Consider the following 26,551-nt stretch of genomic DNA (forward strand, 5'->3'; position numbering starts at 1 on the left):
GAGGCAAGGCAAGGAGGCCTCTAGCCCTGCCTGGTGTGCTGTCCCTGCAGAGGCCCCCTGGAGGCCTCAGCTCTACTCGTGTTGTATTTGGACAAGTCCAGCAGGTCAAAGCTGCTACCTCTGCCATGTCTCCACTGCTCACCACAATCACCCTTGAGGCTGCTGCAGCCCCTCACCCCCACTGTTGTCCTGGTTGTGAGTCCTGCAGAGGGGCACTGACAAAGGCAGCTGAGGCTCAGTGGAACTGCTTAGAAAACAACTTTAATGGTCTCAGCTCCTCTGTCTTGAATCTAGTAGTCCAGGGCACAGATGAGGGCCACACCACGCTTTATCCAGTGTCGCTGGGGCTGATTGGAGGGGATCTCCACAGCAATGACGTAGTTGGTGGAGTGGCCCGTGGTTGATAGTGTTCCTGGGCAGGCAAGAAGTAGGGAGGGTTAGGCTGTTGGTCACAAGAACAGGGACTGGGTAAAAGCAATGGACTCAGCCAACTGAGCTGGAGCAAGCAGGGGCCTTGACCCAAGGGGGAGCCAGCCTGGTGACTGGGTCTGGCCAAGGCTCAGGCCTGCCCAGGGTTATGGCACTGTTGACGACGGGAATAGGAGAGTTGATGCCTCTGCTCATTCCCTGTTGGACCCAGCCCAGGCCCACCTCCCCTTCAAGCCTCCATTTAACCCGTCTGAACTGTTAGCAGCCTAGGGCTTCCAAGACCTGGGTGAGGCCGGCTGAGGGAAGCAGAGGAGGGTGAGCTCAGGGGCCACTGCCCACAGACTGAGCCCAAGTTCTGGGCATTACCCTGCCTGCTGCTGGTTCAGCTCTGTCCTGGCCAGGTTGCTCTCAGGAGTGCTGATCGGCCTCTGTTGGCCATCCGGTTCAGCTAACCTGTCCAGTTAGGCTGGCCCAGTCCTGAGCCCCCACCTGTGGTGCGGGTTCCCCACCCTGGCCCCATACCAGCTCGGGTCAGCGTCTTGTAGATGGGACACAGGTAGAAGTTCTGGTCCTGGGTCTTGCGGTTGTGCGTAGGCACAAGCCAGATAACAGCCATCTCTGTGTATAGTTCCTTGGACCGAGATTCGGCCAGTTGGAAGGCTGCAGGGTCCCAGCGGGCCCCTTCCAGGAACAGCCCATGAATGTAGCACCCCTCCTTGGGCCTTTTCTTGAGCTCTGACACTGACTGCTGCATTACCTGTGGTGGGCACAAAGACATGCCCCCCACGTATAAACACCTGGAATCTGGGCTAGGATTTAGGTTAGGAGGCACAGACTCCCTTCTGAGAGCCTACGTGCCCATTATTCACCCACTACTTCAGCTGGCAGCCTATGGTCTGTGTCCTGCCCCTAGGGGTTTCCTGGGGGCTCAGAGCCTCTTCTGGCTTGGCTCTTGCCACCCTAGCCCTACTCAAGACCCCCTGACTGCCAGCCAGCTGTGGCTTCGGCACCCCTCCTGTCTGGGCCATACCCCAGCCTTTCCCTGGCCTGACCTTGGCTGTATGCAAACCTTGAAATCAAATGAGATGGTGTCAATGGAGATGACAGACTTGCGGGCAAAGTTCTGGAGCGTGCCTGTCAGGAAGGCCTGGGGGAAGAAGAAGCCACTGATCCAGAAGACAGCTGGGATGCCCCCTTGGATCCAGGCCTGCAGGAAGTCCAGGCGCTGCATCAGGTCCATGACCCATGAGGACAGTGGCTTGAGCGATGGGTAGGCCTTAGCGTTCCAGAGCTCCGGCACAGTGTTGTTGTACAGGCTGGTAGCCATCAGCTCCAGCTGCGAGGACATCACCACCAGCCCCTTGAGTGCCTTGAGGAGGTCTCGCAGCGTCTCTGTGATCACCTGCAGCAGCCGGTTGTACCTATGGGGCCAGTGGCAAGGAAGCAAGCAGTGGTCCAGGGCCATTTGGCACTATCTGTACTCCCCAGTTGTAGGCCACAGACAGAAAAACAATGGCGGAACGTGGGGCTAAGAGCACAGAGCTGAGTTGGGCAGCCTGGGTACTGATCTCAGTTCCTTAGCAAATGTGTAAACTTAGGTCACTTAACTATTTTGGGCCTTGGTTTACTCATCTGTGAACTGGGAACAATAAAATGTGGTTGAGTTAGAGCACAGACTTGGCTTGGTACCTGGCCCATAGTAGTTGTTGCTGTCATTTCTCTGTAATAATAACTCTCCATAAGAACTCAGGTCTGGGGGGCGAGGGGGATTACCGAATGACCTCCTGTACTAGCACTGTGTTCATTGACTCCTCATACAGCACGGGGTACTTGGCCACCACCATCTGCAAGTTGATGGGCTCAGGAACCTGGAGCAGAACATTGTGGGCCACATCCTCCACTATCTGTGGGGGCAAAGGGACACAGGGACGGGGTCAGGGCCAGCACACCTTAGTTCTTGCAGGGTTCACATGCACAGAGTTCCTTCTGGGGGAGCAGGCAGGATACTGGGGGGAGCCCTGCCCAACCTGTGGGCCCCTTCCCCCTGCTGCCACCTACCTCCTCCCGGCCCAGGCCGCCCATAGAGGATGATTTGGGTTGCAGCTGGATGATGGCACCAAACAGGGCATAAGTCTCATTCTGGGCAAAGGTGATGTTGGCATTGTCATGCAGGCCGAAGATCTCAGGCATGTCATTGAGAGGGAGGCCTTTGATGTAAGAGAGGTAGCCCTAGAGGGTGGGAGGGCCACACCTGAAGCCTCACTCTACCCCTGCTCTACCCCTAGCCGGTGGGCAGTCCTCCAGTTGAGCACAACTCTCACTTGTCTCCCCAACTTGTAACCCTTACACATCTCCCTCTTGGGACTGCATGGCTTCTGAGGCACTGTGTGGGGAGCCTTTGCCTCCCCCGCCAGCCCTCTTCCTGCTGCCATGCTGCTCCTTGCTCCTTCATTCAACTCCTCCAAGCAGTCACGCTTCCCTCCTTACAATGATGACCCACACTCCAACAGCCAACCTGGCCCCTGCCAGCTCCGCCACACATCTTAGCAGAAGCACCATTTTCTCTGGGACCCCTTGGAGGAGCTGCTGCTGCCTCAATTGAATAATTACGCTCAGGCTGTGGCCGGGAAGCCAGAGTTCACCTCTCCCCACACAGCCTGAGCTCCAGGGGCAGAGACTGGGTGTCCACCTTCCTCACTGTGGCTATCTCTGTGGGATGGAGTAATCCATGAAAAGGAGTTGCTGGAGGGCCGGGGCCACGCCTCCTCCCACCCAGCACCTGAGGGTGTTCAGGGCACCAGCCCGGCAGGCTTACATTGAGGTCGTAGGTAGGCTGGATCTGGTGGTAGACGCCTGAGGCGCTGTAGCTGTGCTCGTGGTGGAGCACGGAGGGGTTGTAGTAGTCCTCCAGGATGTTCATGACGCAGCGACGGTCCCAGTCATCAGTGACGCGGCCCCCATAGTTGATCTCCCCGGCTGTGTACTTGAGGACCTACAGGGCAGGTGTGAGGGCCCCCACAAGCACCCAGCACCCCGCCCTAGCCTGTCCCTGGCCCACCTTGTAGGGGATGTCCTCATATTCATCCAGAAACATCTTGAGTTGGCTGATACAGATGCGCAGGTCCCCGTCTGTGAACTCATAGGGGATGTTGAAGCCCAGGGGCCCAAACTTGCGGCGCTCCAGGGCGTTCCCGTGGAACAGGCACAGGGATAGCAGAAGGGACTTGAACTCCATCACCTGTGAGAGGCAGGGGAGTGAGGGGCAGGGCCAGGCCCCAGGCATGGCGATGGAGAAGGGTGTACCCCTCACACCTCACCTTGTGGCAGGAGTTGAGGAAGTCATCGCTGAGGCTGCTGTAGGACTTGAGCAGGTTGGCCTTGACGCCACGTGGTGGCTCGATGGTCATCTTGGAGCCATTCTGCAGGATGGACACTGGGAACTTGTTGCTGGGCAGGCTGGTGAGCCACAGGCGGAAGTCCCGGTGCACCTGGTGGCCACATGCCACATGAGCTCCTTCCTACCAGGAGCTCTGGGCCACCTGCAGCATGACCCTCCCCCTGGGTAGGCCGGGCCAAGCTAGGCTGTGCAGACCACTGATTAAGAATATGGTCTTGGGGCACCTGGGTGGCTCAGCAGTTGAAGGGTTGAGCCTCTGCCTCTGGCTCAGGGCATGATTCCCTGGTGATCAAATCTCGCATCAGGCTCCCGGAGGGAAAACTGCTTCTCCCTCTGCCTCTGTGTGTCTCTCATGAATAAATAAGTAAATAAATAAAATCTTAGAAAAAAGAATATGGGCTTTATCAGGTAATGATCTCAGGGTTGTGAGATCAAGCCCTGGTCTGCTCCACACTGGGTGTGTAGCCTGCTTCAGATTCTCTCTTTCTCTCCCTCTGCCTCTACCCCTCAAGAAAAAAAAGGAATAGGGGCTTTGGCAAGTCCCAGGGTCACCAGTCTATGCTGGGTGGACTTGGGCAAGTCACATCAACACTGGTAACAGTAACTCAGGGAGCCACTGAGAGGATAAATCTAGCTGAAGCTTGTTTCATCCATATATCACTTCCCGAGTGCTGTGTGCCAGGCTAGGACGATCTCTATGGGACAATCTCCCTCAGTCTTGGCGGTCCTGGATGGACGCGTTAGCAGCCTCTTCAGCAAAGGAGGACATTGGGTCTGTGGCAAGAAGGGCAGTGCACCTTATCGGGATTGATGTGCTCGATGAGGCGCTCCAGGGCTGGCATCCAGCTCGGTGCCAGGTGGCAGTTCTGGAAGAAGACCCACTTGCCCCTCTCTATGGAGCTGTGCATCATGGCCTCTGCACGAGGGCCCTGTTGGGACGGGAGTGCTGAGTGGGGAGGGGCCAGCCAGCCCGGCCTCTAGGCCCCCACCCCTGCCCACACCATCTTTACCTGGCCCTGGCCCAGGGAGATGGCAGAGAGCTTCTTGGAGAATTTCATCTCTTCAGCAAACTTGTAGAGGTCGGCAGCGGGGTCAGTGCCAGGTGATAGCACAAAGATGAGGGGCGTGGTGGAGCTGGAGTCTTTGAACACCACTGACAGGTTGGCTGCCTATGGGTCAGGGAGAGATGCTGGGTCCCTGGGGCTGAGGCAGGGCAGGACCAGGGCAAGGCAGAAGGTCCTGGAGCTTCCAGAGAGCTCTCAGAGAGGCTTCCTGGTGAGGCCTGCAATCTCCCAGAGCCTTTGAAGGGTATGACTAGGAGCTCCAGCCTGACCAAGGTTGTAAAATGGTCTGTCCAGGTGCAGCCAGGCCCCTGGGACCCATAGGTGGGGATTAGTCTGGGCACTGGCTGAATGGCACTTGCCTGGGGCTCAATGAAGCGTGGCTCCAGATTGGTGGCCACAAAATCTTGCATGGCATTGGTAACCTTGTCTCCACGCAGGCAGCGGAGAACCAGCAGCTTCTGGAACTGGTCCAGGTACTCATTCCAGATGCCAGGCAAGGGTTCCCTGCAACAGGCCCATGTCTCCCTGAGAGCTGACCTATGGGAAGGCACTGGGCCCAGGGACTCTGCTGGCTGGATGACTGGGGAGAGTAGAGTGCCTAGAGGGTACACAGCCAGGGCACAGAACAGATGTGGCCACAGCTGCAGGGCAACCCTGGGTGGCTCCTCAGACAAACCTCCTGTGCAGGCCTGTTCCTGGGGTCTTACCTCTCCACATGACCACCCTTGCTATGCCCTGGGGTGCAGCTCACCGGTGGGGTTCAAGGCTGTCAAAGATGGATTGGAATTCTGAGAGGTGCTTTGTGAAGTCTTGGGCAAAGGAGGAGAAGGCTGGGAGGTTTGAGAGTGCGAGGATGTCTCTCCAGGCCCGGTCTGACAGCCAGTCGGGCGCTGGGTTCTCAGTCATGAGCTGGATGGAACCTCCAGACAGGAGGTAGCGCCACTCACCCTGGCAGGGGACAGTGGGAGGCTAGTGCCCACCCAGCAATGCCTCCCCTACCACCCTCAGCCAGAGAAATGGGGTACTCCCTGGGGGTGGCAGTCAGACAGATAAGTCTGGGTTAGTGTCCCCGCTCCACATTTTCCTGGATGTGTGTCTTAGGCAAAGGATGTGACCTCTCTGAGCCTCAGTCTCCTCATTTTGTAAAGTAGGAAGAGTGGGAATTTAAGTTGCTTCCCAAGGAACTTGTTAGCCTGGCACCTAGACACGGCGAAGGCTTGGGCTGTTAATGCTCACTGTCTCGGCAGTGATTTCCAACACACAGCAAAACACCCGGGGCTCATGAGAGCCTGAGCTAGGGGATTCAGGACTGTCTCTGCTCACCAGCACACTTGGCTCTGAGAAGGCTGTGCTCACAGGACAGCTTGGGCCACAATGAACCCCGCGTATCCAGACTGTTTTAAGCAAGGAACTGTTTCCTAGAGCCTCTGTCCCTTTACTCTTGCTGTACCCTCCTGCCTGGCCTTCTCTTTCCTTCCCAGGCCTGGCAACAGGGCACTTCCTCAGGCCATCTGTCCTGGGTCACCGGCCCAGCTGGCTGCCCCTTTGCTCATGCACCTGGTCGATCTTGTCCTCATTCATCATGATACGGACACACAGCAGGAAGGCAAACATCAGCTTGTGCTTCTCAAAGAGGCTGCGGCACACGTTGCTATAGAGGTTGTAGGTCAGGTGGCGGTTGATGTTGGCGATGCGCTTCTTCAGGTTGTCTGTGGGGCAGGGAGGTGATGGCAGTGCGTGAGGAGAGGTGAGGGATAGCAAGAGCCCCTGGGTTCAGCCCAGCCCAGTGCATTGGCCCCACAGCCATGAGGGCAGTCTGGGCATCCCCTGGGGGCCTGTGAAATTCCCAGCAAAGGGGCTCTAAGGAGGTTGGGAGGGGCGTGTGTGCTGTTATGTCTAATATGAGAGTATGTGCAAGTGAACACAGGTAAGAGTTTACACATACGTGTCTGTTGTGGAGATGTGTCCAACTGTGTCACATCTGTGCCAGAGTGGGAGCCCATGCGTCAATGAGTACATGCATGCCAGGCCTACCTGCCCTCTCCGAGTTGGCGATGCCTGAGCGGAAGATGTTGAGAAACCACTCCAGGGAGTACTGGTACATGGGGTCCACGTTGGCCAGGTCAGATACACAGAAAAAAAGGATTTGGGTGCGGACAGCCACAGGGATGTACTCCATGCGCGTGAGGTCAATGTCCTTCTCCGTCTGCTCTGCGATCCTGACTTTGGCCTGGAGGGGCAGCGGGGTAGTGGTGGTCAGGCCCAGGCCAGCTGGCAAAGAGCAGGAGGCAGACGTAGGCGGGGACAGGGGTCAGGCCTGGGGTAGGTGGGGAGAGGCAGGAGTTGCAGGCAGGGGCAGGCAGTTGCTGACCTGGATCTCGGCAGCCTTCATCTTGGAAGCCTCCAGCACCTTGATAAGCTCCATGTCATCCACGGGGTTGCCTTCGGAGGAACTGAGCCTGTACAGGATCTGGTCTTCGATGTCCTTCAGCTCCTGGCGCATCTTGGCATTACTAACAATCAGCTGATTCTTAGCTTCCTCCAGGTCTGGCCGCTCCTCAGCCACTACCTGGCCCAGTAACTGGTCCTCTAGGCCACTGCCAGGGGAAGGGGACACCATGTCTGTAACACTGGGAGGCTCCAGAGGGCCAGTCTTGAGCCTGCTCATCTATCTACCTGTGCCTCCAGGCTCCAAGAGCCCAGCATCCCTGCCAGTATCATCCGGGGAGGCCTAGCCTCTTTCTTGGGCTGCAGGGGTAATGCAGAGCCTGCCTGCAAAGTGACCAGTTCTCAGTGAGATGCCAGGTGGTAACCTGGAATCCCAGGATGGGTCAGGTGGTTGGATACATGAGTTGCTGGGGTCATTGAAAAACTTCCTCTTGGCAAGAGGGGGCTAGGTGACTGGTAGGGACAGGCCTTTCACCACCTCATCCATACGAGGTTAATAGTGGCCACTAACATAGAGGCCAGAGCATGGAGCGGGCTTGTGGGCTCTGCGCAGGTGACCAGCAAAAGCCATAGTGCCTGCGCTCATGGCAGCAAGGCAGGAAATGGGGTTTGGGTGCAGGGAGCCAGAGTGTGCCGGACTCAGGCTCCAGGGCAGCTCTGGGAGCAAGTGCATAAGGGGCTGGCAAGGGCTGAGCTGTGGGGAAGGGTACCTGGACAAGATGGGGCTAGCGCTGACCAGGGAGGCTGAGGGGCCCTGCCCAGCAATCAAGCGCTCTTGATCTTCGGGGTGGGGGTTCTTATTTGGAAATGGTGGCAAGTAAGGGGAGCTGGAGGAGGTGCTAGAAAGGCCCAAAGTGCCAGATTGCCTTGGAAGAAGCTGCTGGAGCCTCTGGGAAAGACCCAGGGAGTCTTGGCCCAGGGGTGGGAGAGGGGAAGCCAGGAAGAGCTCACGCTCTGGGTCTGGGGCCTGGAGGCTTACCTGGGTGACAGGGTGAAGTTGATGAGGGTGAGTTTAGTGGAGATCTCAGGTGTGTAGTGTGGGTTGGGCAGCTTAGTGGTGATATACATCCTGAAGTCCTCGTGGTAGGGGATCACCGTGTCCCCCAGCTTCAGCACTGTGTTCCCCTGCTGTTTGTATGTCTATGGTAGGAGGGATGGACAAGCGCTGTGGCCTGGGCTTCGCCAGTGAGGCAGTGAGTGGGGCTGCCCGTTCCCCCTGCCGCTGCAGGCCTACCTGCTTGAGCAGCACGGGCTCCAGGGCCGGGTCCAGCTCCTCACCCACATTCTCCAGAAGGCAGGGCTTGCCAAAGCGAATAGCATTCTCCATGCTACGCAGGAAGTCCCGGTCACTCAGCTTGAACACATCCAGCCCATTATCCTTCTCCTGTGGGCATAGGGGCAAGTGGGGTCTGTGAGAGCTGATGGCCAGCTCAAGGCTCAGCTACTGCCCCTGTACCTGCTAAGCCCAGCTGCGTGGGGGTGGCAGCACCAGGCAGATGGGCTCACCATGTTCTTGATCCATTTGTTGGCCTGGCCCTGAGGGTCAATGAAGTGGGTCCAGCGCTGGGAGAACTGGTTGATGACCCCGTTCTCCACTGACAGTGTGTCATTGGGGAGGCCAGCAATCTGTGGGGGCATCAGGTGCCAGACCAGGTCAGGGCTGTCCCACAAGCGGGGTCAGCTGGGGTGACAGCTACTCCAGCTTCATGCTCGGCTATCTCTTCCCTCTCCTAATTGTGTGCCTTGGAGGGAGGGGCAGACGGCAGTGTGAACAGGTGTCAGCCCACAAGACCCCCTACTCTCTCCTGCTCCCAGGCTGGATCCCAACACCCTCTTCTCTGGGCCTGTCTGCCATTTTGCCTACTGAGTCCTCACTCACTCAGACCATCTCCCAGAGCCCACAGGCCACCTATACCCTGGCCTATACTCTCCCTTGGCCTCTGCCAACAGCCTCTTGGTTTTCTTTATCTATCCTTCAGCGTCTAGCTCAGATCTGACTTCCTAACCTCACCATGGATGCAGCTATCCTACCCCGACCCACTCTGGCAAGCCCCCCTTGAATTCTCTGCCCACAGTTAGCTAGATCCGTGTCACACTGTGTTCAGCTTTCTCCTCTTCCACCCACAGCTTCTTGTTGGGCCCAGACAGGTTCAGGGAAGGCATCTCTGAGCAGGCTGAGGACTGAGGAAAGAGGGTTGGAGGGAAGCAGGGGGCTCCTGGCTTAGCCTAGTCACTCCAGCACCCCCCAGACAGGCACCTGCCATGAGCGGATATTCACAGGGTTCCCGAGTGTCCCGATGAGCGTGGGCTCAGAAGTGTGCGGGACCTTGTGTCTCTTGAGCTGCTTGACCCACTGGTTGTAGAGCACCGTGCGGTACTGGCCCTGGGGAGATGCCAGGCTCAGGGCCGCCCACCACGACATGTGTGATGCCCTCCTACCTCGCCTGCCCCCCAGCACCCACGAGTTGTGCACAGAGGTGGAGTTCAGCAGTGGAGTAAGACGTTTGCACTCAGGCCCCACTTTGGGTGACCCCTTTGGCCTCTGTAAACCTCAGCCCCTCATCTCTAAAACAGGGCTAATGACAACAAGGCCCACCTGTCAGGGAGGCTGTGAGGACTGAGTGAGAGGTACCCAGCAAGCATAGAAGTGCGAGCTCAGGTTCCTACTAGAAAGCCGGCCCTGCCAGCTTTCCTGCACTGCCTTATCCCCCATGCCTGGAACAGCACAGGGTTCAGATAGGGCACCTGAGAAGTGCTTGCCGAATGAGTGAGCGAGGGCCAAATGAGTCACCCTGTAGGGGGCCCCTCATGGCCGTGAGAGTGTCCCAGGGAGGGCTGAAAGGCTCCTTACTGTGAAGGGGCCCAGGTAGGCCACGAAGCCAGCAGCCACCAGCACGTCACCAGAGATGTTACCAAGCATATGTTCCAGGTTCTCCACCGTCTCCTGCCAGCGCACCTTCTCATCCGACAGCCCGTTGATGAGCTGCAGAGGTATCCCCGTGGGATGGGCTGTGCTTGGCCAGGCCAGGGGATGGAGAAGGGGTGCAGGACCTGCCCGCCACCCCCACCTCCCAACCTGCCAGACCCTCCCAGCCCACAGGCCCTCTGTGCAGGGATGTGTGGACCTTGTCTGCCCGGCCCAGCCGCTGCTCGCACTGCTCGCACTTCAGCTCCAGTTCCTCTTTCTTGGTGATGCATTCCCGGTACTTGGTCTGCATCGTAGTGATGCCATCCTCCACCTCATGCAGGCGCTGCTTGGCCTCCTCCAGGATCCTCTGGGTCACCTCCAGGTCATCCTGGGCCTCCCGCAGGGCTTGCTGCAGGCAGAGGGCTCAGGGCTAGCTTTCCAAGGGGCCCTGGGACAGCCCTCGGCTTCCCCCCTCCTCTCTCCCAGCGGTACCCAGTACTCACCCGCTTGGGCTCCACTGCCTTGGCCACAAAGTGGTACTTGTGCATGGCACGCACCCACTGGCAGATGGAGGTGCAGGCCTTGGACACCTTGGCGATTGCAGCTGGCTGGAACTCCTCATTGTCAATGTATGGCTGGATGGCTTTGATCACTGCCTCCCCAATGTTGTCCTGGGGAGGGGGGCCATGGGCATTGGGGGTGGGGGCTGCTTCCCGGGGAGGAAGGGGTGGTGGGGTTTGCTAAGGAACACTGATGCCCTGTGTAGGCTTCAGCACAGGTATCTTCCTTAGGGAATAAACACAGTCCAGAGGGGCTTGCTGGAAGAGTAACTTCTGTGTCCCAGATTTCAGATAATACTATCAGAGACTTCAGCCACAAGTAACCATGTAGTCTCAAGGTCTGGTAATATGCAGGCCCCATGTAAAACTTTAGCGACAAGGGCTGCTTCGTAGCAGGTGTGGAGAACAGCAAGTGACTCTGATGCTCAACCAGGCTCATGTTCAAGAGTATTAATCCTCACCCCGAGAGCTCATCACACTCCCAGGGTTCCTGTCCCACCCTGTGAGAGTCCAACACTAGAGTTCAGAATGAGCCCAGGAATCCGTATTGTTCATGAACTCCCAGAGCTTAGAGCCTGGGAACAGGGAGCCTGAGCACTGGCCATGAGCACTCCTGATTCGGGCTGAATTAGGCTTGTGCGGCTTCTGGTTTCTAGACTGATGGAAGTGGAGGAGAAAGAATGGGGAAGTCTCTAGAGGTCCAGCTGCCTATGGGCCATTATCTCCACCCCCTCAGTGCAGCCTGGGGTACTTGGGGCCTGATACTGACTCATGGTGATGGTGGCGGCCAGGTGCACAGGCAACTATCCCCTACCCACTTTCTGGGCTGAAGAAGGTCCCCTAAGAGGAGGATGGGATCCAGGCTGACCTAAGCATGAAGCAGCCCCTGGGGGAGGATATGGCCATGAATACTGAGAGCCCCAGATAGACAGCAGACATAGAAACCCAGGGACAGATGGGAGAAGCTGAACCTCAGCTGAGGCCAAGGGAAAGGCGATGGTTACACAGACAGTGAAAGTCTAGGCCAAGGCCATGGCAGTTTTCAGAGAGGAAAGGGCATGAGAGGGGTTCTTTAGGCTGCAGAGCTTTGGAGTGACAGTCACTCCATCAGCCAGAGAGCTCCTGGGGGGCCAGGATATGGTCCCAGTCAGCTCTGTGGCCACAGGGCTGCCCATGGTGAGGCAAAGGGAGACTGAACAAAGAGCCCTGCACTGGGGGGTGGGGGAGGCAGGCTCCTTTGCTCACTTCCTGGGCTTACTCACGGGCCTGCCTGCTCTGTGCCTGGCACGCTCACCTTGTCAAACTTGAAGAGGCTGTCAAGGAAGCGGCCAGGGTCCTGCAGCAGCCCCTTGCCGGGCTCCCAGTAGTCATCCACTTTGGAGCCGGGCTTCTCTCCGGGCACCTTCTTGGGCTTGATGCCCTTCATGATGCACACAGCCTCTATGACCAACTTCACGCCTGGGGGTGGCCGTTGCATGGCCCGGACCTGTGGGTCAGGCCAGGGGAGATTCATCATTGCCTGGGTACCCCTGGCGGGGACAGCCATCAGATGGGTAGATCCCACAGACCCAGTTCCTACTACCACAGACAAAGGGCATGCCTGGGTATCCCCCCACATCTGCCCCGACCTGTGGTTCCTTCTGCTCCACCATACACCCAGGCCTGACCACAAGGTCCTAGATGCTCGGACCCCAAGCCCTCTTCGTGTGCCTGCCTGGGTCCTGAGGGCAGGTTCAAGGAGGTGAGGACAGGCAGCTGGGTTTGAGGCCTGGTTCTATCCATACCTCTCAGCACATGACCCTTAAGGCATATGGAGTCAGGGGGTCTGGGGTCCCCAGACACTGGGACAGATGCCAGGGGAGCTTTGGGAGCCGCCTGGCCACTCACCTCGGTCACATCATTCTTGTTGAGGTTGCGCAGGCTGGCCAGAGCTGCATCCAGGGCAGGCAGTGCCTCATCAAGATCCTTCTGGGCATCGTCAGCAATAGCTTGTGCCTTCCTGGCCTTCTCATTGGCCTTGATCTCCTCTGCTTGCACTGAATTCCGGGTCTCCTGGGCAATGGTTGTGTCTACCTGGGGACCAAAGGCAGGGAGGGCCCAGCTGGTGGCATGTCAGGGACAGATGTTCCCCCCTCCCTTCTCTCCCCTCTTACCTTTCAGTCTCCCCAGGCAAAGAGAAATGAGGGCAGGGATGTCCCCATCCTCCAAGAACCATCTCGGAGCTCTGGGAATGTGATAAGCCTGTTCCAAGTGCTTCTGGTGGGCCTGGCATGGGGCTCAGGGCTTTGCGTGCTTGAGCACAACTGCCCTCCAGGAAAGGACCCCCTAAGCCCTCAGGGCATCACCATGCAAGACAGAGAAAGGCAGTCCCCCACATCATGTTCTTTCTATCTGCTGGAAACATTTTTAATACACTGACTTTGCAGAGCAGGTGTGACTGCTTCTACCAGAAAGCTGTCATAATGAACTTGCGAATCTGAGATGTCGGCTATGAAGGACCTGGCCCTAGAATTTGAGGATCTCGTGAAGACTCAGAAGGAGACTTGGGCAGAGTCTGCACAGCTGCCAGAAGTGGCCTGCCACTCAGTCCATGTTGTGATGATCAGGGTTTGGATTGCCTGTCTTGCTCTTCACCGTATCCCTTGCCCAGGGCAGGGCCTGGCAGAGAATAGGTTCCAAGCAAACACTTGTTGAATGAACAAATGACTACTGACTGAAGAAAACAGGAACCGAGGGGCTAAGCAACCTGCAGAAGTCAGGCATCCAGCGATCTCACGGTTGCATGGGGACACCGAGCATCCTCAGACATGGTCAGACATCAGGGATGAGGGCCCGGGAGCATAGCTGACCTTGATCTGCTCCATGGTGAGCACGGTGTCCTTGGCAGCCTCTTCCAGCAGGGGTCGCATCATCTCCAGCTCCTCCTGCATCTTGGCCACGTCCTCGGAAGTACGCAGCAGCTGGAGGATGGGGGACACAGAGAGGAAATCTGGTGTGACAGGGCTACCAGAAAGAGAGCCGGGCCTGGAGGGGGCTGGAGAGAGTGTCCTGCATGCAGGGTCACCCACCCTAATTTATGAGTGACAGGTTATGACTGGTTGCCCAGTGAGCCCTAGAGGAAAGGAGCAGTCCTCTGAGAATCTGTGGGGTTGACTTGCTTTGGCCTTGACCTTGTTCAGCTGGTAAGGGAGGAAGCTACCCATTTAAACACTGCAACCTGCAGACTGAGAGGGTGGGCTGGGCCTCCCTGGGTCAGGTCTAAGCCACAGCAAGCAGTACCATGGGTGGTTAGCCATTATTCACAAAGTCCCACCCTGGCCCACCTTGTCAAGGCCACTCTTCATGCGATTCTTGGCAGTTTTCAGCTCCTGTTTCTTCTGCCCAGTTAGGATAGAGAAAATATTAAGCAGTTCCAGGTAGCTTTTGGGGGTCACGTAGTTGTGGCGGGCCAGCTCGGCCAGGTACTCCACACACTTCCTGGCCACTGACTGGTGGATATACACGCAAACTTGAATCTGTGGATAGGAGACCACTGATGCTAGCCTTGTAGAGCCTCCAGCAAAGACAGGGCACCAGGGTACCCTTGAAGCCACTGCAGTTGGATCCCAAGGAGGGGACCACATGTAGGAAGCTCAGTGCCTCTCACACTCACTGTCTCCCATGATCCTTATAACCTCTAGATCAAGGTCATTCATTCTGCAGAAGAAAAACCCATGACCCAGAGAAGTCAAGGGGCTCGTTTTGGTTCACACAATTGTCAAAGGCAGAGCTGCCTTTGAACATGGACCCAGGTGTCTCCCAGATCTTGGCCCAGTGCCCTTGTCACAGCTCCCAAGACCTGCCTCCGAGAGTCCTAAGGTGGGACACCCCGCCTCCCTGACCACCCCATGGAGGCTAGATCTGGGATAACAGAGGACCCAAGGACCTCAGCATAGCTGGAGAGGGAAACAGTCTCACTATAGTTCTTGGCCCTGAGGTGACCATCACTCCCTTGGGTTGGACCAGACAAATCTAGCCTCCTATCTGTGGTCTTCAGTTGTTATGAGGAGGCTCTTTGAAGAAAACTGCCACAAAGCCCTCAGGGAATGAAAGAAATAGTGACTGTGTAACATGTGTCCAACCTCCTATATCCCTGTGACAACCTTGTGGCAGTCTCATGATACACATGAGGGAACAGGCTTAGAATGGATAAAGCTGTCTGCCCCAATGCCCCTCAGTATTGGGCCTAGGACTCTCAGCTGGGCCGCAGTGACCCTAAGCCCAAACCTAAACTCTGACAGCTTGCTCCTCACCAAAACACCTACCAGTCCTTTAATTACTTCAGAGGTGGCTTCCAGTTCTGGGATCTCATTCAGGAACATGGTGGCCACAGACTCCAGGGCCTCTGCTGGCCACTCATTAAACCAGTCAATGGTACAGCAGTTGACAAGGGAGGGGAACTGCCTCAAGCGGGCTCGGAATACCTCTCCAATGGGGCTAGGGGACCAAAAGTCCAAATGAGACACTGACTCATGCCCCTAGGAGCCCAAGACCCTCCTCATGGCAGGCCCAGGTGCATCCCTGCCCAGCCCCGCAGTCCCTGCATGGCCACAATGGCTGCCCGTACCTCATACACAGCACCATGTGGATATTGCTGCGCACACGCCCAGTGTAGGCAGCCAGGAGGTTGGCCTTGGTGGGCTGCAGGCCTTGCTCCTGGATATAGGGCCGCATGGTATTGACAATCTGGTCCTGCTCATCTGAGGTATAGAGGTTGGGAATATCGCCTGAGTTCAGAACATTGTTGATGTCCTCCAGGAAAGACTCATTCTTGATCTGGAGAGAGATGAGAGTACAAAAGCTAAGGCTTGATAATGGCCCCTGGGTGCAGGTCTCCCTGGACCTTCACAGCAGACCATGCCACTGAGGCTCAGAGAAGCTCAGGGTCATACAAGTAACCTGGTAAGTCATGGTGTAGGACTCATACCCAGGCCTGCCCTACAGCAGAGACTCTGAACATCACCACTGGGCTGTGGAAGGGCCCCAGACCCTGGGTGAGAGATATGGTACCTTACTCTCACTTTCCAGCCCTCTCTATGCCTCAGCTTCCTCATAGAAGGAAAGCAGGCCATAGGCAGAAAGATGTCATTGCTAGGAGGTAGGGGCAGGGCTAGGAACGGGGGGGACCCTACACAGAGTGGAAAGCATGCCAGGGCTCCTGTCTCGGCCCAATTCCGCCTACCAACCAGGTTTAAGTGCTACTCTGTTTGTTCTGAGACCCCGGAGCTACAACCTCACTTCCTCTTAGAGACCTAGGGACAGACCTCATGCCTGGGGAGCCCTAGAGGCAGCAGCCCCCAAGAGGGCCACCAGGGGCACAGTGCTTCAGGCATAAGTCCTGCAGTCTTTGAGGTGGGAAGCCTTTGGCCAGTGAAGGTGGTGTCACCTGTGGTCAGCCATGGTGCCAGGGACCTTCTTTACTTTTGGGGTATAGTAGTGATCTAGGTCTCCCTAACTCTGACAGGCTAGGTTTGGCCCCCCACCCCGCATCCCAGCCATCCTTCTAAACGTCCACCCCACCAGACAGGGACCTGGGCAAGAAGGACTGACCACTTTCCAGGATGCCACACCAGGACGGGGTTGTATCCAGCCCACCCTGGACCCTGCCCACTGTCCATGGCAGCGGCACCTGAGTGTCGGAGAACAGGAAGGTGATGGGCAGGCTGTGCAGGCCAGCCTTGAGCAAGACCTTCTTGACATCTTCACGCCACTCGGTCATGCCGTAGTTCTTGGATAGCTCAATCTGGAAGCACTCGTACTCGGCCCTGGAGACATACCAGAGCTCAAGGCCAAGTGCTGAGTGGGGGATAGCCAGACCCCACTCCCAGCCATCTGGAGTCTGGCTCCCAGCCTGGGCAGATCTGCACACTCTCCAGGCCCTGAACCTTCTGTATTTCCTCCAGACCTTTGCTTAAGCTATTCCCATAGCCTGGAATGTACTTCTCCATCCTCCCAGCTCTGATCCTGAGGGGAGGCCTGTGGCCACCTGACCTAGGAATTCCTCCTGGATGTCTGCAGCCATGCCTCCCACCCTAGAGCACCACGCGGCACTGTTATTGCCTCTCCTTGGAGCCTAACTCCCCTTTCCAGGGCATTCAGTAGCATGTGGGCTGGACGACCTGGCCCAGCATGGCCCCAGCTCCACCAGAAGAACGGAAATGGAAGCAACAGCCTGCCACCGGCCACCGGCCGCCTGCCACCCAGCATGCCCAGGGGTCCTCACATGTGCGAGGCCAGCCGTGTGAGGGAGCTGCGGCCGCTGCCACCCACGCCCAGCAGAAGCGCGTTGCCCAGTGCCTGGCGCAGGGTACGGCTGATGCGGCAGATGTGGCTCATGGCATCCATGAATAGGACCAGCTTCAGCTTGGCTGTGTTGATCTGGTTGTAGTCCTCCATGTACTCCTCAATCACCTGCATCATCTGGGGCCAGGGAGGATGGGGAGATCTGGGCCCTCTCTCCATCCCCCGTGCACTAGGGGATGCCCCCCTCCCATGGTCAGCCCTGCTCCTCTGTGCGTGGAGGGGCACTGAGCCTCAGAAGCCCTGTAGGATACACACAGGGGCCTGAGGGGCGGGCTCAGAGCCCTGCCTGTTTCCTCCAGGTCTCACCTGGTGTACTGACCTGGGGCCCTCATGGGAGCTCCTGGGAACTAGGAGGGGATGTGTGTGGAGGGAAACCACTGGGGGGGGCCACTGTAGCCACACAGCTCCGAGGCCTCTGACGAGGTCTCTTCCGTGCCTCCCTGAGGTCCTGACTCAGGGGTCCTCCCTTCCATGGGCAGCATGAGAGCCCCTCCAACAGGCCAGCATGTCCATGTTTACAGAGCCTGTCTTAGGTGAACTACAGGCTTGTCATCAAGGTGGGCCAAGCAGGGCCCGTTGTGCCCTTTTGCAAAGTGAGGCAATGGGACCTAGAGTGGCAAGGGCTGGCTTTTATAGTCCTGACCCTCTAGTCATAGTGTGGTGGTCTGTTCGTAGTGCTGTGGAGGGCCCAGGGCACAAGGGGCAGAGCGAAGGGGCCCCTTACCTTCTTCTCACTGGTAATGAGCTCATAGGACTTGACGTCAGAGCCTGGCGACATGAAGTCCCCATAGAGGATGGGCTGGAAGGGACAGATGTCGGCAAAGGCCACCTCCCAGCGCTCCATGTGGCTCTCCAGTAGTTTGTCAAACCAGCCTCGGTCCTCCTCACTCACCAGGCGGTCTCGGAACACGCGGCAACTCTCGTGGTACCACAGACGCAGCAGCTGGACCTTGTCCTGCAACCACCCCACGTTGGTGCTGGCCCCTGCCCTCAAGACCTGGCCGGGGCCGTGTGCAGGGGCAGCAGCCAACCGAGCACCCCACCTTGTGCTGTGCTGTCCCCTCCCCCAGCTCCAGGCCCAGGTGAGATCCAGCTGCATTAGCTGCTCATCAGCGTCTCCACTCTCAGGGCCCCCATGGCTCCTCAAACCCCAAACCCAGGAGGGATGACTGTTCTCCTTACACCTTCCCAACGCCCCACATCCAGCCACTTGGTGAGCTCCTCTGACTCTGCTCCCATCTCCAAGTCTGCTGCCACCTCCATCCCAGCTCTCCACCTCCCCCTGGGTGAATGGATGGCCCTCCAGAAGCCCCCAGGCCCTTATCTCTACTTATTTGACCCTAGCTTGGCAAGGTCAGGGCTGGCATCTGTCTTGTTCACCAAGTCTCCCTGGTCCCAGGCTCTGTACACACTGACCCATACACCCCCACTGCAAGTGCAAATCTGCCCCCCTTCACCCCATGGTTCCCATCGCCTTCAGGCCCTATGGCCCCCACAGCTGACAGTCTGCTCCAGCCCACCCGGCACACCGACAGCCTACTCCCTGCTGCAGTTCTGTGCCTTCCACCTGGGTGTCTCTGGTTCCTGGAATGCATCCCACTCATACTTCCTTCCAGAGCTTCTGCACAAGGCCTCCATTAGGAACCCTCGCTCTCCCTTGCCTTACCCTGGGTCCTTTTGTGTGATCCCCATGACCACTGCCATTCTAGGCATGGATTTGACATGCAAGACACGGCTCAGCTGTAGGAAAGGGGGCCTGGAGCCCAGCGTGCCCCCAGCCCTGCTCAGGGCCTGGCCAGGTCAAGGCTGGGCAGAGTTTGAGCAGTTAGGCCAAAATCAAGGGGCTGGAGAGGACTATGAGGGCACTGTGTGCTCTCCTCCACTGAACACTGGAAGGAACCCTGCTGGATAGATCCTTACCTCAACCTTCGCCGGGTCGGCCATGAGCATGCCCTGGAAGACCTTGGAGAGGTCCCTCAGGTTAAAGGTGTAGTGGGACTTGGCTGGAGTGGGCAGCAGCTGGGAGGTGATAGTGGAGTACACCATGATGGTGGCTTCCACGAGGGGATCCGTGAAGTGGGCAATGGTGGGGGCCCCAGCTGTGGGAACAGGAAGGTGGGCCTGGGTCACACAGGCAGGGAATCCCTGTGGATCCTAATCTCCTGCCTTTGCCAGTGCTGTGTTCTCTCCCAGATGCCCTTTCCCCAGCCTGGGGGCCTGGGTTCTGCGCATCCTTCAACCCCTCTTGGATGCCATCTTCCCCACAAGCTCTTCCTGGTACCCCCCAGCTTGGGGTGAGGAATCTCCTGCTCTGAGCTCTGCCCTCCTTTACAGCCTCATTACCAACACAGTCTGTTGCCCACTGGGGCACTGGGACACATCCACAGAACTGGGGGTACGAATGGGGTCAGTGCTGGGCAGAGACCCTACTGTCTTGCCCTGTGGGGCTCTGAGCCTAGCAGGGGAGGGTCACATGGCCAACAGTGGCTTCAGGAGTGCATAATGGTGGACGTGCGGGGCCTGGAGCTCAGCCATGACCTGCGGGGCTTACCAGCCCCCCGGAGCTGCTGCAACCACCAGCCAGCATTTTCCTTACTAATGTAACTGAGGTTCTTGGTTCTTTAAAAACTATTCAATTCTTTGCTGGGAACCAAAATTCTGTCAGTGGGAACCTGGGGCAGAGGGAATCCCCTGAAGTGGAAAACAAGTAAAGAAGGTGCAAGAGGGCTCATGAGCCCCAAAGACGGGTTCCTCCGTTTGTTAACACAGGCACTGTCCTCAGTCCTGGGCACAGAGGGTGGTCCCAGCCGACACACTCCTCACCCTTCAGCTGCTGCCTGCGGGGAGCCAGGCAGCCAATAGATCTGCAGCAGAGCCGACAATAAAGGGCTACAGAGAGGCCAGCCGCAGCAGAGAGTATCAGGGGGGCCAGGGTTGGAGGCATTTGATGTAATCTTGGTCAGGGGCGGGAGGGCTCAGGAGGAGGGGCACTAGAGCGGAGAGCTGGACAGCGGACATGTGAGTGGGCCCAGGACCAGAGCAAGAGTTCCAAGGCCTGCAGTGTTGTGTTAAGAACCGATGGGGGGGGGCGGGGTGAGAGCAGAGAGGGGACAAGGGGCTGGGGTAGCCTTGCCTACCACTGTTGGGACTTGGGCTCTTGCCTGTAGTTGAGCAAAGGAAGAATGTGACCCAAATGAACATGGAAATGGGTCCCTTGGCTGCAGGTGGAGATGGATAGACGGCTGGATGGGAGGTTGGGATGAGGAATGGGGGTGACCTGACCTGAGAGGAAGGGCTACCCTCCAGCAACAGTAAGAGCCCAGGAACATTAGGACTGAGAGCTGACCTTTGATCTGGCCACACGAAGCCACCATGACAAGGGCACTCTCCAGGGAGTGAGACACAAGGGAAAGTGGGAAGGGTGGCTGGTGCCAGCATGAAGGGACAATGCTCTGGAGATGTGCTGTCAACATGAGTGGAGAAATGGAAAGATGGCCAGGGTGAACGGGAAGGGGCCCAGAGTGGCTGTGTTAGTTTTGTTGTTGAGACGGGAAATCAGGACATGTTTGCCTGCTGGCAAGAATGGCCCCAGAGAGATGGGCCACACACATACAGTGTCTTGGGACGTGGAGCCACATCCTCCAGCAGACACTCTGTGGTGGGATTCAGGCTTCAGAGAAGGGCTCTTTGGCTATACCCAGGAGAAAGCTAGTCCTTTCCAAGCAACAGGAGAGAAGACAGGGCTGAGGGAGGCCCGGGTACAGGTGAGTGGTAGACCTGGAAGCCTAAGGAGGGCGCTGTCTTCTGATGGCTTCCTTCAGCTGAGGTGGGACTAGAGCCAGGGCTGGAGTCTGAAGGGGCTGGTTATTCTGCTGCAATGACCACCAGATCTGCCCTGTGTGAGGCTGCTATAGCAGAGATGCCCACTCACAGCAGAGATGCCCACCCTTTGAATAGGGCCGGCCTCTTTGGAGCCTCTGCTTCTCTACACAGGGTAAGAGTTTGTTGGGTTTCTTTATTCATCCATTTAACTCACATTGACTTTGCTTTTACTATGGGTTGAACACCACCCAGGCACTGAAGGATGACTGCTATAGGAATGGTCGAGTGAGCCTCTGAAGGTGTTTGCTGTGGCAGTAGCTCAGCGTCCCCATATGAGCCTGAGGATGGTTCTCTGTGGCCACTGGGACTCAGCCTAGGCCACACCCAACTGGAACCCAGGGCTCACCCTGGAACCAGTGCCCTACCCCATACAGGCCCTGTCTAGGCCTGTACTTACGCACGGGCTCCCGGTAACTTCTCTCCCCGAGGAGTCCATCTAGAGAGTTGAGGGAGAGACATGGGGCTCAGAGTTAGGTAGGTCCCTCGTTGCTCACCTTGGCCAGCCTCCAGAGCAGCCACCTACCACCCACCCTCCTCAGCAATGTGGTCCCCACCCCTAGCCCAGCCTGTAGGCAGGTTCTGGCCTATCACCACTGGGGGCAGGGCAGGCCAGGCCAGAGGAGGGAAGGCCTGATGCCCATCACCCACCACCTGGGACAGTGCCAAGGGGAGTTCAAAGGTCAGAGTGTATGTTAGACAGGAGGTGGGCTGGTGGGGAAAACTTCATCTTGATGTGGACTTTTCCCCAAACCCCATGGAAGGTGAGGGCCACTTTGTCTATTCTATCTTGGTTCCTTTCCCTGAATTATAAAAGTAACATCCTTCCACCGGCTTTTCTGAGCAAGTACTAACATAAGTGTGGACTTATGCAGGTGAATACACAAGTGTGCGTGTGTATAAATAATATATTCAGCAATCACCATGCACCAGGCTTCATGCTAGATGCTACATGCAATGTCTATTTAACCTTCTTGACTTGGGATGGTGGACACTAGTATCATCACCCATCATACAGATGGAGAAACTGAGGCTCAGAGAGGTTCATGAATTGGTAACATAGCTGAGTAAAGGGTGAAGCCAGGGCTGAGGTCGCTGCCTCCACCATTCCACCCTTTCCAGCCGTCCTAGGAGTAGCTTACCTGGCCTGGGTTTCTGCCTTTGCCCAGGGCCTCCCCCACTTCCACCCAGTGCTCACCCATCCAACTGCCCAGGATGGTGGAGAAGATGTGCTTCTTGCTGACCTCGTCCATCTCAGCAAAGGACAGGTAGTTGAAGTGGCGTGTCAGCCGTGGGGTGATGGCATTCCTGCCTCCGCCAGGGGGGCCCATGGCACAGATAAAGTTGATGTCCACCAGGTTCTTGAAGGATCCTGGAGTGGAGGCAGGAGGTCAGGAGGGAGCCCTACCTGGGGCTGAATTATGACTTTTGTGGGCCCTAAGCACTTGGCCTTCAAGGGCCTCCTCCTCTATAAAGACATTAAAAATTATAATTTATAACAGTATTGGACTAAAGATAAATATATTAATAGAATACATTAAACATTAAAAACGTTCTTTGACCTAGAACTTCATTTTCCTGGTGATTTTAAAAGAAATCAGAACATTTCTGTGGACCCTCTAAAAGTACTGTGGATACTAGGCCCTCTGCCTACCCTGCCTAACAGGAGAGGCCCCCAGCCCTGCCCAGCACACCCAGCCTGCACCCCGCTGGCCTGGGCCAGCCGGCACGCACCAATGACCTTGCGGTCATACCAGCCGCCATGGTCCATCCACTGGCGCAACAGCTCGATGGGTGGTTGGGCGCCATATGTCTCCAAGGCCGGCATATTCAGGTCATCGATGAAGAAAATGAAGTTGCGTCCCAGGGGCGGCCCAAACACACCCTTTCGCCTGTGGGGAGGGGCTGTGTGAGCCCAGCACCCACTGGTACCAGGTCCTCTGGGAATCCAGGGGTGGCAGGATAGCAACTGCTTTCAGCCTCCTCTGAATTGTTAGACTTCTTGAACAGCCTCTTGTTCCCCTCTGAACATCCTGGGACATCACACTTGGCCGCCTTGAGTCTGGGCTCCCTTCAGGCTGAGTCCTGCCTCGCAGGCAGGCCCATATCAAGCCCCACTCGAGTACGCAACCCAGGGTGGGCACCCATGGCTTGGGATTTCTGATGGATGATGGCTCCAGAGCAGTCTGCAAGACAGCCCAGGGCCCTCCAGGAAGTTTTTGGCAAACCCAAGAGCATAATTTGGTAAGGAGCTGAGAGAGTGGCTGGTTGAGCCAGGCTTGGAAGGACACTAGGTGTAGAAAGGAACAGAGTGCATGCCTCTTGTCCAGCTTGCTGTCAATGAGGTCCTGGGTCTGGTTGGCCGAGGTCCGGGCTGAGAAGGTGAGGAAGTGGCTGATGTACTCTAGTGGCAGGTTCTTGAGGAGCTTGTCAGCGATGGTGAGGGTCTTCCCTGTGCCTGTCGGCCCAATGCACAGCACCTAGGAGAACCAGGGTCATGTGTTTAAAACTCTTACAAGGTCTGGCACACAGTAGGAGCTGTCCACCCTGTCAATATGGGAGCCATCCCCCCCCACCCCCACTGCCTTTTGGGCCTTGGTGTGGGTGAGGCAGGGCATGGCAGGGGCACTCACAGGCTTATGGTTGATGAGTAGCATGTCCAGCAGGTAGGACATCTGCACCGTGTCCATAGTAGGCACAATGATGTTACAGTAGTTGGTATCTGGCATCATAGTGAATGGAGTGGAGGAGTCCATCCACTTCACCCAGGCAATCTGGAACCATAGGTAGCTTAGGGCTGAGCCTGGAACTCCACCCCACCATGCTCTGGCCAAGTGCACCAGGAGGGTCAAGGAACTGCACCGCCAGGCCCTGGCAGGAGAACCTGGGAGAGGGGCTGCTTTTGACTGAAATGGGGAGCCCCATGCCTGAATCTCTGCACAGAGTGGGAAATCCCAGGACGAACCCCTGGGAGTGGAGGGCTCTCTGCACAAGCTGCCCAGGTTGAGGGCTTCCTAGGGATTGCCAGGCCCTGAGTCTCTGCATCAGGGAGATGTTCTGGAAACTGGATGGCCCCGAAGCCAAAGGCTTTTGCTGTTTCATCTCAGGCTACCCTAGGGTATGGGGCCAAAACCAGAGGAGGTGGCATCACTGGGACAATGAGAGATCCCCTGCCTGGTCTCCCGCAACCACCCCTACCTGCATGAATTCCTTCACCCACAGCCTCCACCCAGTTGGCCAACTTCCCCTGATGACGGTGTTCATTATGGTCAAACCACAGGTCACACTGGGGACAGTTCTGACTGTAGACTCAAATGTGCCCTGTGAGATCCCTAGCAGGAGCGTGCAGTGGCCATCTCTACAGACGCCTCTCTGCCCCCTCCTCCTCCTGGGCTGGGTCCTGATCCTGGAAGCACAGTAGGCTCTCGGAGCCATCACTGGCTGATAGGAAGGATAGGACACCAAGGCAGGCCAGGAGGGCTTGCTGCCCAGCCCCAAGGACATCCAGTTCCTAGGAAAATGGGACTTTTAAATAGAATTGAGGCAACCATCCCTGGGAGCAGCATCAACATTGAGGAGGCAATGCATATGGTTGGGAAAGGAGGAATGCTAACATTTCCTGGTCCCGGGAAAAGTCCAGTTCTGACACCCACTGGCTGGGTATGACTGTCCTGAGCCTCAATTTATTTGTCTGGAAAGTGGATACAATAAGAACCACACTGTGTATCTGTGAGGATCCATGACATAATGCAAATAACCCCCACCTGAGACCTGTGGCCATCAGCATGGTCTCCTCCCTGTAATCATTTTTCATTGAGGAGGACAGCCACCATCCAGTGGGGCCCTTCCTGTCCTGCCCCCTAGGTACAAGCCTGTGTTCACCTGCTTGCCCTCCTCATCTTCATCCTCATCGTCATTGGTGTTGCTGATGCCTGCGTCCTCCAGCCTGTAATCGAACACCAGCCCCTCCTCTGGGAAGTGCAAGGTCAGCTGCCAGGGGACGGAGGAAAACCAGGCTGTGAGCCCCAGGAGTTTGTGTGTCTGCTTGTCCATGGGGGCCGGGCCCCAAGGATGGCCCTGGGACACCCAGCCTTGGGAGCCCAGCCTGGAGTCTGCTGCCGCTCACGTTTTCTATCTTCATCTTGATCCTGAGCCAGTGGCTGAAGCTGAGGCGGCTGGCGCTGTCCCCTGTGGCGCCCACGCTCCAGATCAAGGAGAAGATGAACCAGGGCTCGATCAGCTCTGGGATGCGGCTCAGCTTTTCAGGGGGTATTTTCTTGAGGCCCTGGGGACAGTGGGGACAACATCAGGCCCAGGCAAGAACAGTGCTGAGTAGCCTGAGGAAGCGGGGCTTCGGGGGCCTCCTGGGGCCTCCACTGCATGGTCTGGCATCTCCACAGCAGACCGGAATGGGTAACCCATGACCCAATCTGACTCTCCCTTCCGGGATGCTGGGTGTGGGGCTCAGGGCCCTCAGGTGCCCAGGCACAGGGAGCAGGGGCAGGAAGAGCAGGCACCCAGCCCCACTTGCTCGGAGCTGTACCTCTTTAGGCAGAAATGGCTTGAAGAAGCAATCTAGCAGCTTGAGGAGGCTCATGGTCAAATTGCTGTTGGTGGAGGCGATCACCTCCTTTACCGAGTGCCGGACGAAAGTGATAGATCCCTACAGCAGATGAGCACCCGGTTCCTGTGGCTGGTGGCCATAGCTCCCTGCTACCCCACCTGGGCTGGGCACACTGTGGCTTCGCTTACCTCCAGGAAGCCGACAAACAGGGCCTTGAACTTCTCCTCGTGGGGCTTGAATAAGGCAGGGAGCCTCCTCAGCCAGCACTCGACAAAAGGCATGAGCCCCAGGATGCTGGGCTCCAGGTACACCATGCCACAGCGGGACACGGTGGCCGGGGAGGCCACTGCCAGGTCCTGCACCTCAAACATCATGGTCATCGCCTGGCACCAAGGTGAACTGTGTGAGTGAGTGGTCACCAGTTCCAAGGGCCGGGGAAAGGGCTGCACAACCACGGGGAGGGGCTGCCCATCCTGCAGCTGTGGGGAGGCCATGGGGCAGGCTGTGGACCAGGAGCAGTGTTGGGGTAGAGGAACCCCTTGGTCCTCAGCTGCTAACAGAACTCTCCCTGGAGTCTCGAGGAGAACCACAGTTAGGAGATTCCTGATTGCTCTCTGGGCAGCCTAGGACCAGGGTATTTTGGGGTCCCTGGAGCCCTAGAGGAGTCTGATGGGAGCTGTATGCTATGCTCCAGAACTTCCAGGTGTTCTCAGAAGGGTTCAAGAGATCAGCTCAGTGTAGCTACCATGAACTGCTCTTCTACTTCCTTTTCTGAGCCCTCCTTTTCTGAGAACTGCACCTCATATACCAGGCAGGTGGCTGTGTGGCCAGGTGCGTACCACCTGTCTCCCAGATTCCTGGCACGTTGCTAAGATGTCTGTCATAGTTGCAAGGGGGCCTAGGAGGCACAAGTTAGAGTCAACCAGAGAGCAGTGGGAGGTCATCCTGGACCTGGGCCCA

At 57.1% G+C, this 26,551-nt stretch overlaps 1 protein-coding gene across 1 annotated transcript in view; it reads right to left on the reverse strand.

Moving 5' to 3' along the window:
* Positions 1–282: 282 nt before the first annotated feature.
* DNAH1 (dynein axonemal heavy chain 1) overlaps positions 283–26,551 on the reverse strand; it is an 84,527-nt gene continuing 58,258 nt past the window's right edge. Inside the window, exons 38-78 of the mRNA XM_055343646.1 lie at positions 25,780–25,974; positions 25,571–25,690; positions 25,154–25,312; positions 24,910–25,017; positions 23,661–23,801; positions 23,347–23,507; positions 22,762–22,919; positions 22,226–22,399; positions 21,428–21,466; positions 19,069–19,247; positions 17,873–18,103; positions 17,069–17,265; positions 16,475–16,610; positions 15,413–15,621; positions 15,111–15,282; positions 14,130–14,321; positions 13,656–13,766; positions 12,694–12,879; positions 12,101–12,292; positions 10,750–10,917; positions 10,464–10,655; positions 10,190–10,321; positions 9,596–9,721; positions 8,845–8,964; positions 8,573–8,722; positions 8,318–8,478; positions 7,262–7,487; positions 6,925–7,120; positions 6,448–6,599; positions 5,642–5,838; positions 5,246–5,394; positions 4,837–4,991; positions 4,624–4,755; positions 3,747–3,917; positions 3,488–3,667; positions 3,245–3,421; positions 2,488–2,658; positions 2,203–2,333; positions 1,499–1,850; positions 952–1,186; positions 283–412 (exon numbers count right to left, since the gene is read on the reverse strand). Of these exons, the coding sequence (XP_055199621.1) occupies positions 291–412; positions 952–1,186; positions 1,499–1,850; positions 2,203–2,333; positions 2,488–2,658; positions 3,245–3,421; positions 3,488–3,667; positions 3,747–3,917; positions 4,624–4,755; positions 4,837–4,991; positions 5,246–5,394; positions 5,642–5,838; positions 6,448–6,599; positions 6,925–7,120; positions 7,262–7,487; positions 8,318–8,478; positions 8,573–8,722; positions 8,845–8,964; positions 9,596–9,721; positions 10,190–10,321; positions 10,464–10,655; positions 10,750–10,917; positions 12,101–12,292; positions 12,694–12,879; positions 13,656–13,766; positions 14,130–14,321; positions 15,111–15,282; positions 15,413–15,621; positions 16,475–16,610; positions 17,069–17,265; positions 17,873–18,103; positions 19,069–19,247; positions 21,428–21,466; positions 22,226–22,399; positions 22,762–22,919; positions 23,347–23,507; positions 23,661–23,801; positions 24,910–25,017; positions 25,154–25,312; positions 25,571–25,690; positions 25,780–25,974 (6,855 nt within the window). The 3' untranslated portion in view covers positions 283–290. The remainder of the gene's footprint in view (positions 413–951; positions 1,187–1,498; positions 1,851–2,202; positions 2,334–2,487; positions 2,659–3,244; positions 3,422–3,487; positions 3,668–3,746; positions 3,918–4,623; positions 4,756–4,836; positions 4,992–5,245; positions 5,395–5,641; positions 5,839–6,447; positions 6,600–6,924; positions 7,121–7,261; positions 7,488–8,317; positions 8,479–8,572; positions 8,723–8,844; positions 8,965–9,595; positions 9,722–10,189; positions 10,322–10,463; positions 10,656–10,749; positions 10,918–12,100; positions 12,293–12,693; positions 12,880–13,655; positions 13,767–14,129; positions 14,322–15,110; positions 15,283–15,412; positions 15,622–16,474; positions 16,611–17,068; positions 17,266–17,872; positions 18,104–19,068; positions 19,248–21,427; positions 21,467–22,225; positions 22,400–22,761; positions 22,920–23,346; positions 23,508–23,660; positions 23,802–24,909; positions 25,018–25,153; positions 25,313–25,570; positions 25,691–25,779; positions 25,975–26,551) is intronic.

The sequence above is a fragment of the Nyctereutes procyonoides genome, unplaced genomic scaffold (assembly GCF_905146905.1).
Source record: "Nyctereutes procyonoides isolate TBG_1078 unplaced genomic scaffold, NYPRO_anot_genome, whole genome shotgun sequence".
Taxonomy (NCBI): domain Eukaryota; kingdom Metazoa; phylum Chordata; class Mammalia; order Carnivora; family Canidae; genus Nyctereutes; species Nyctereutes procyonoides.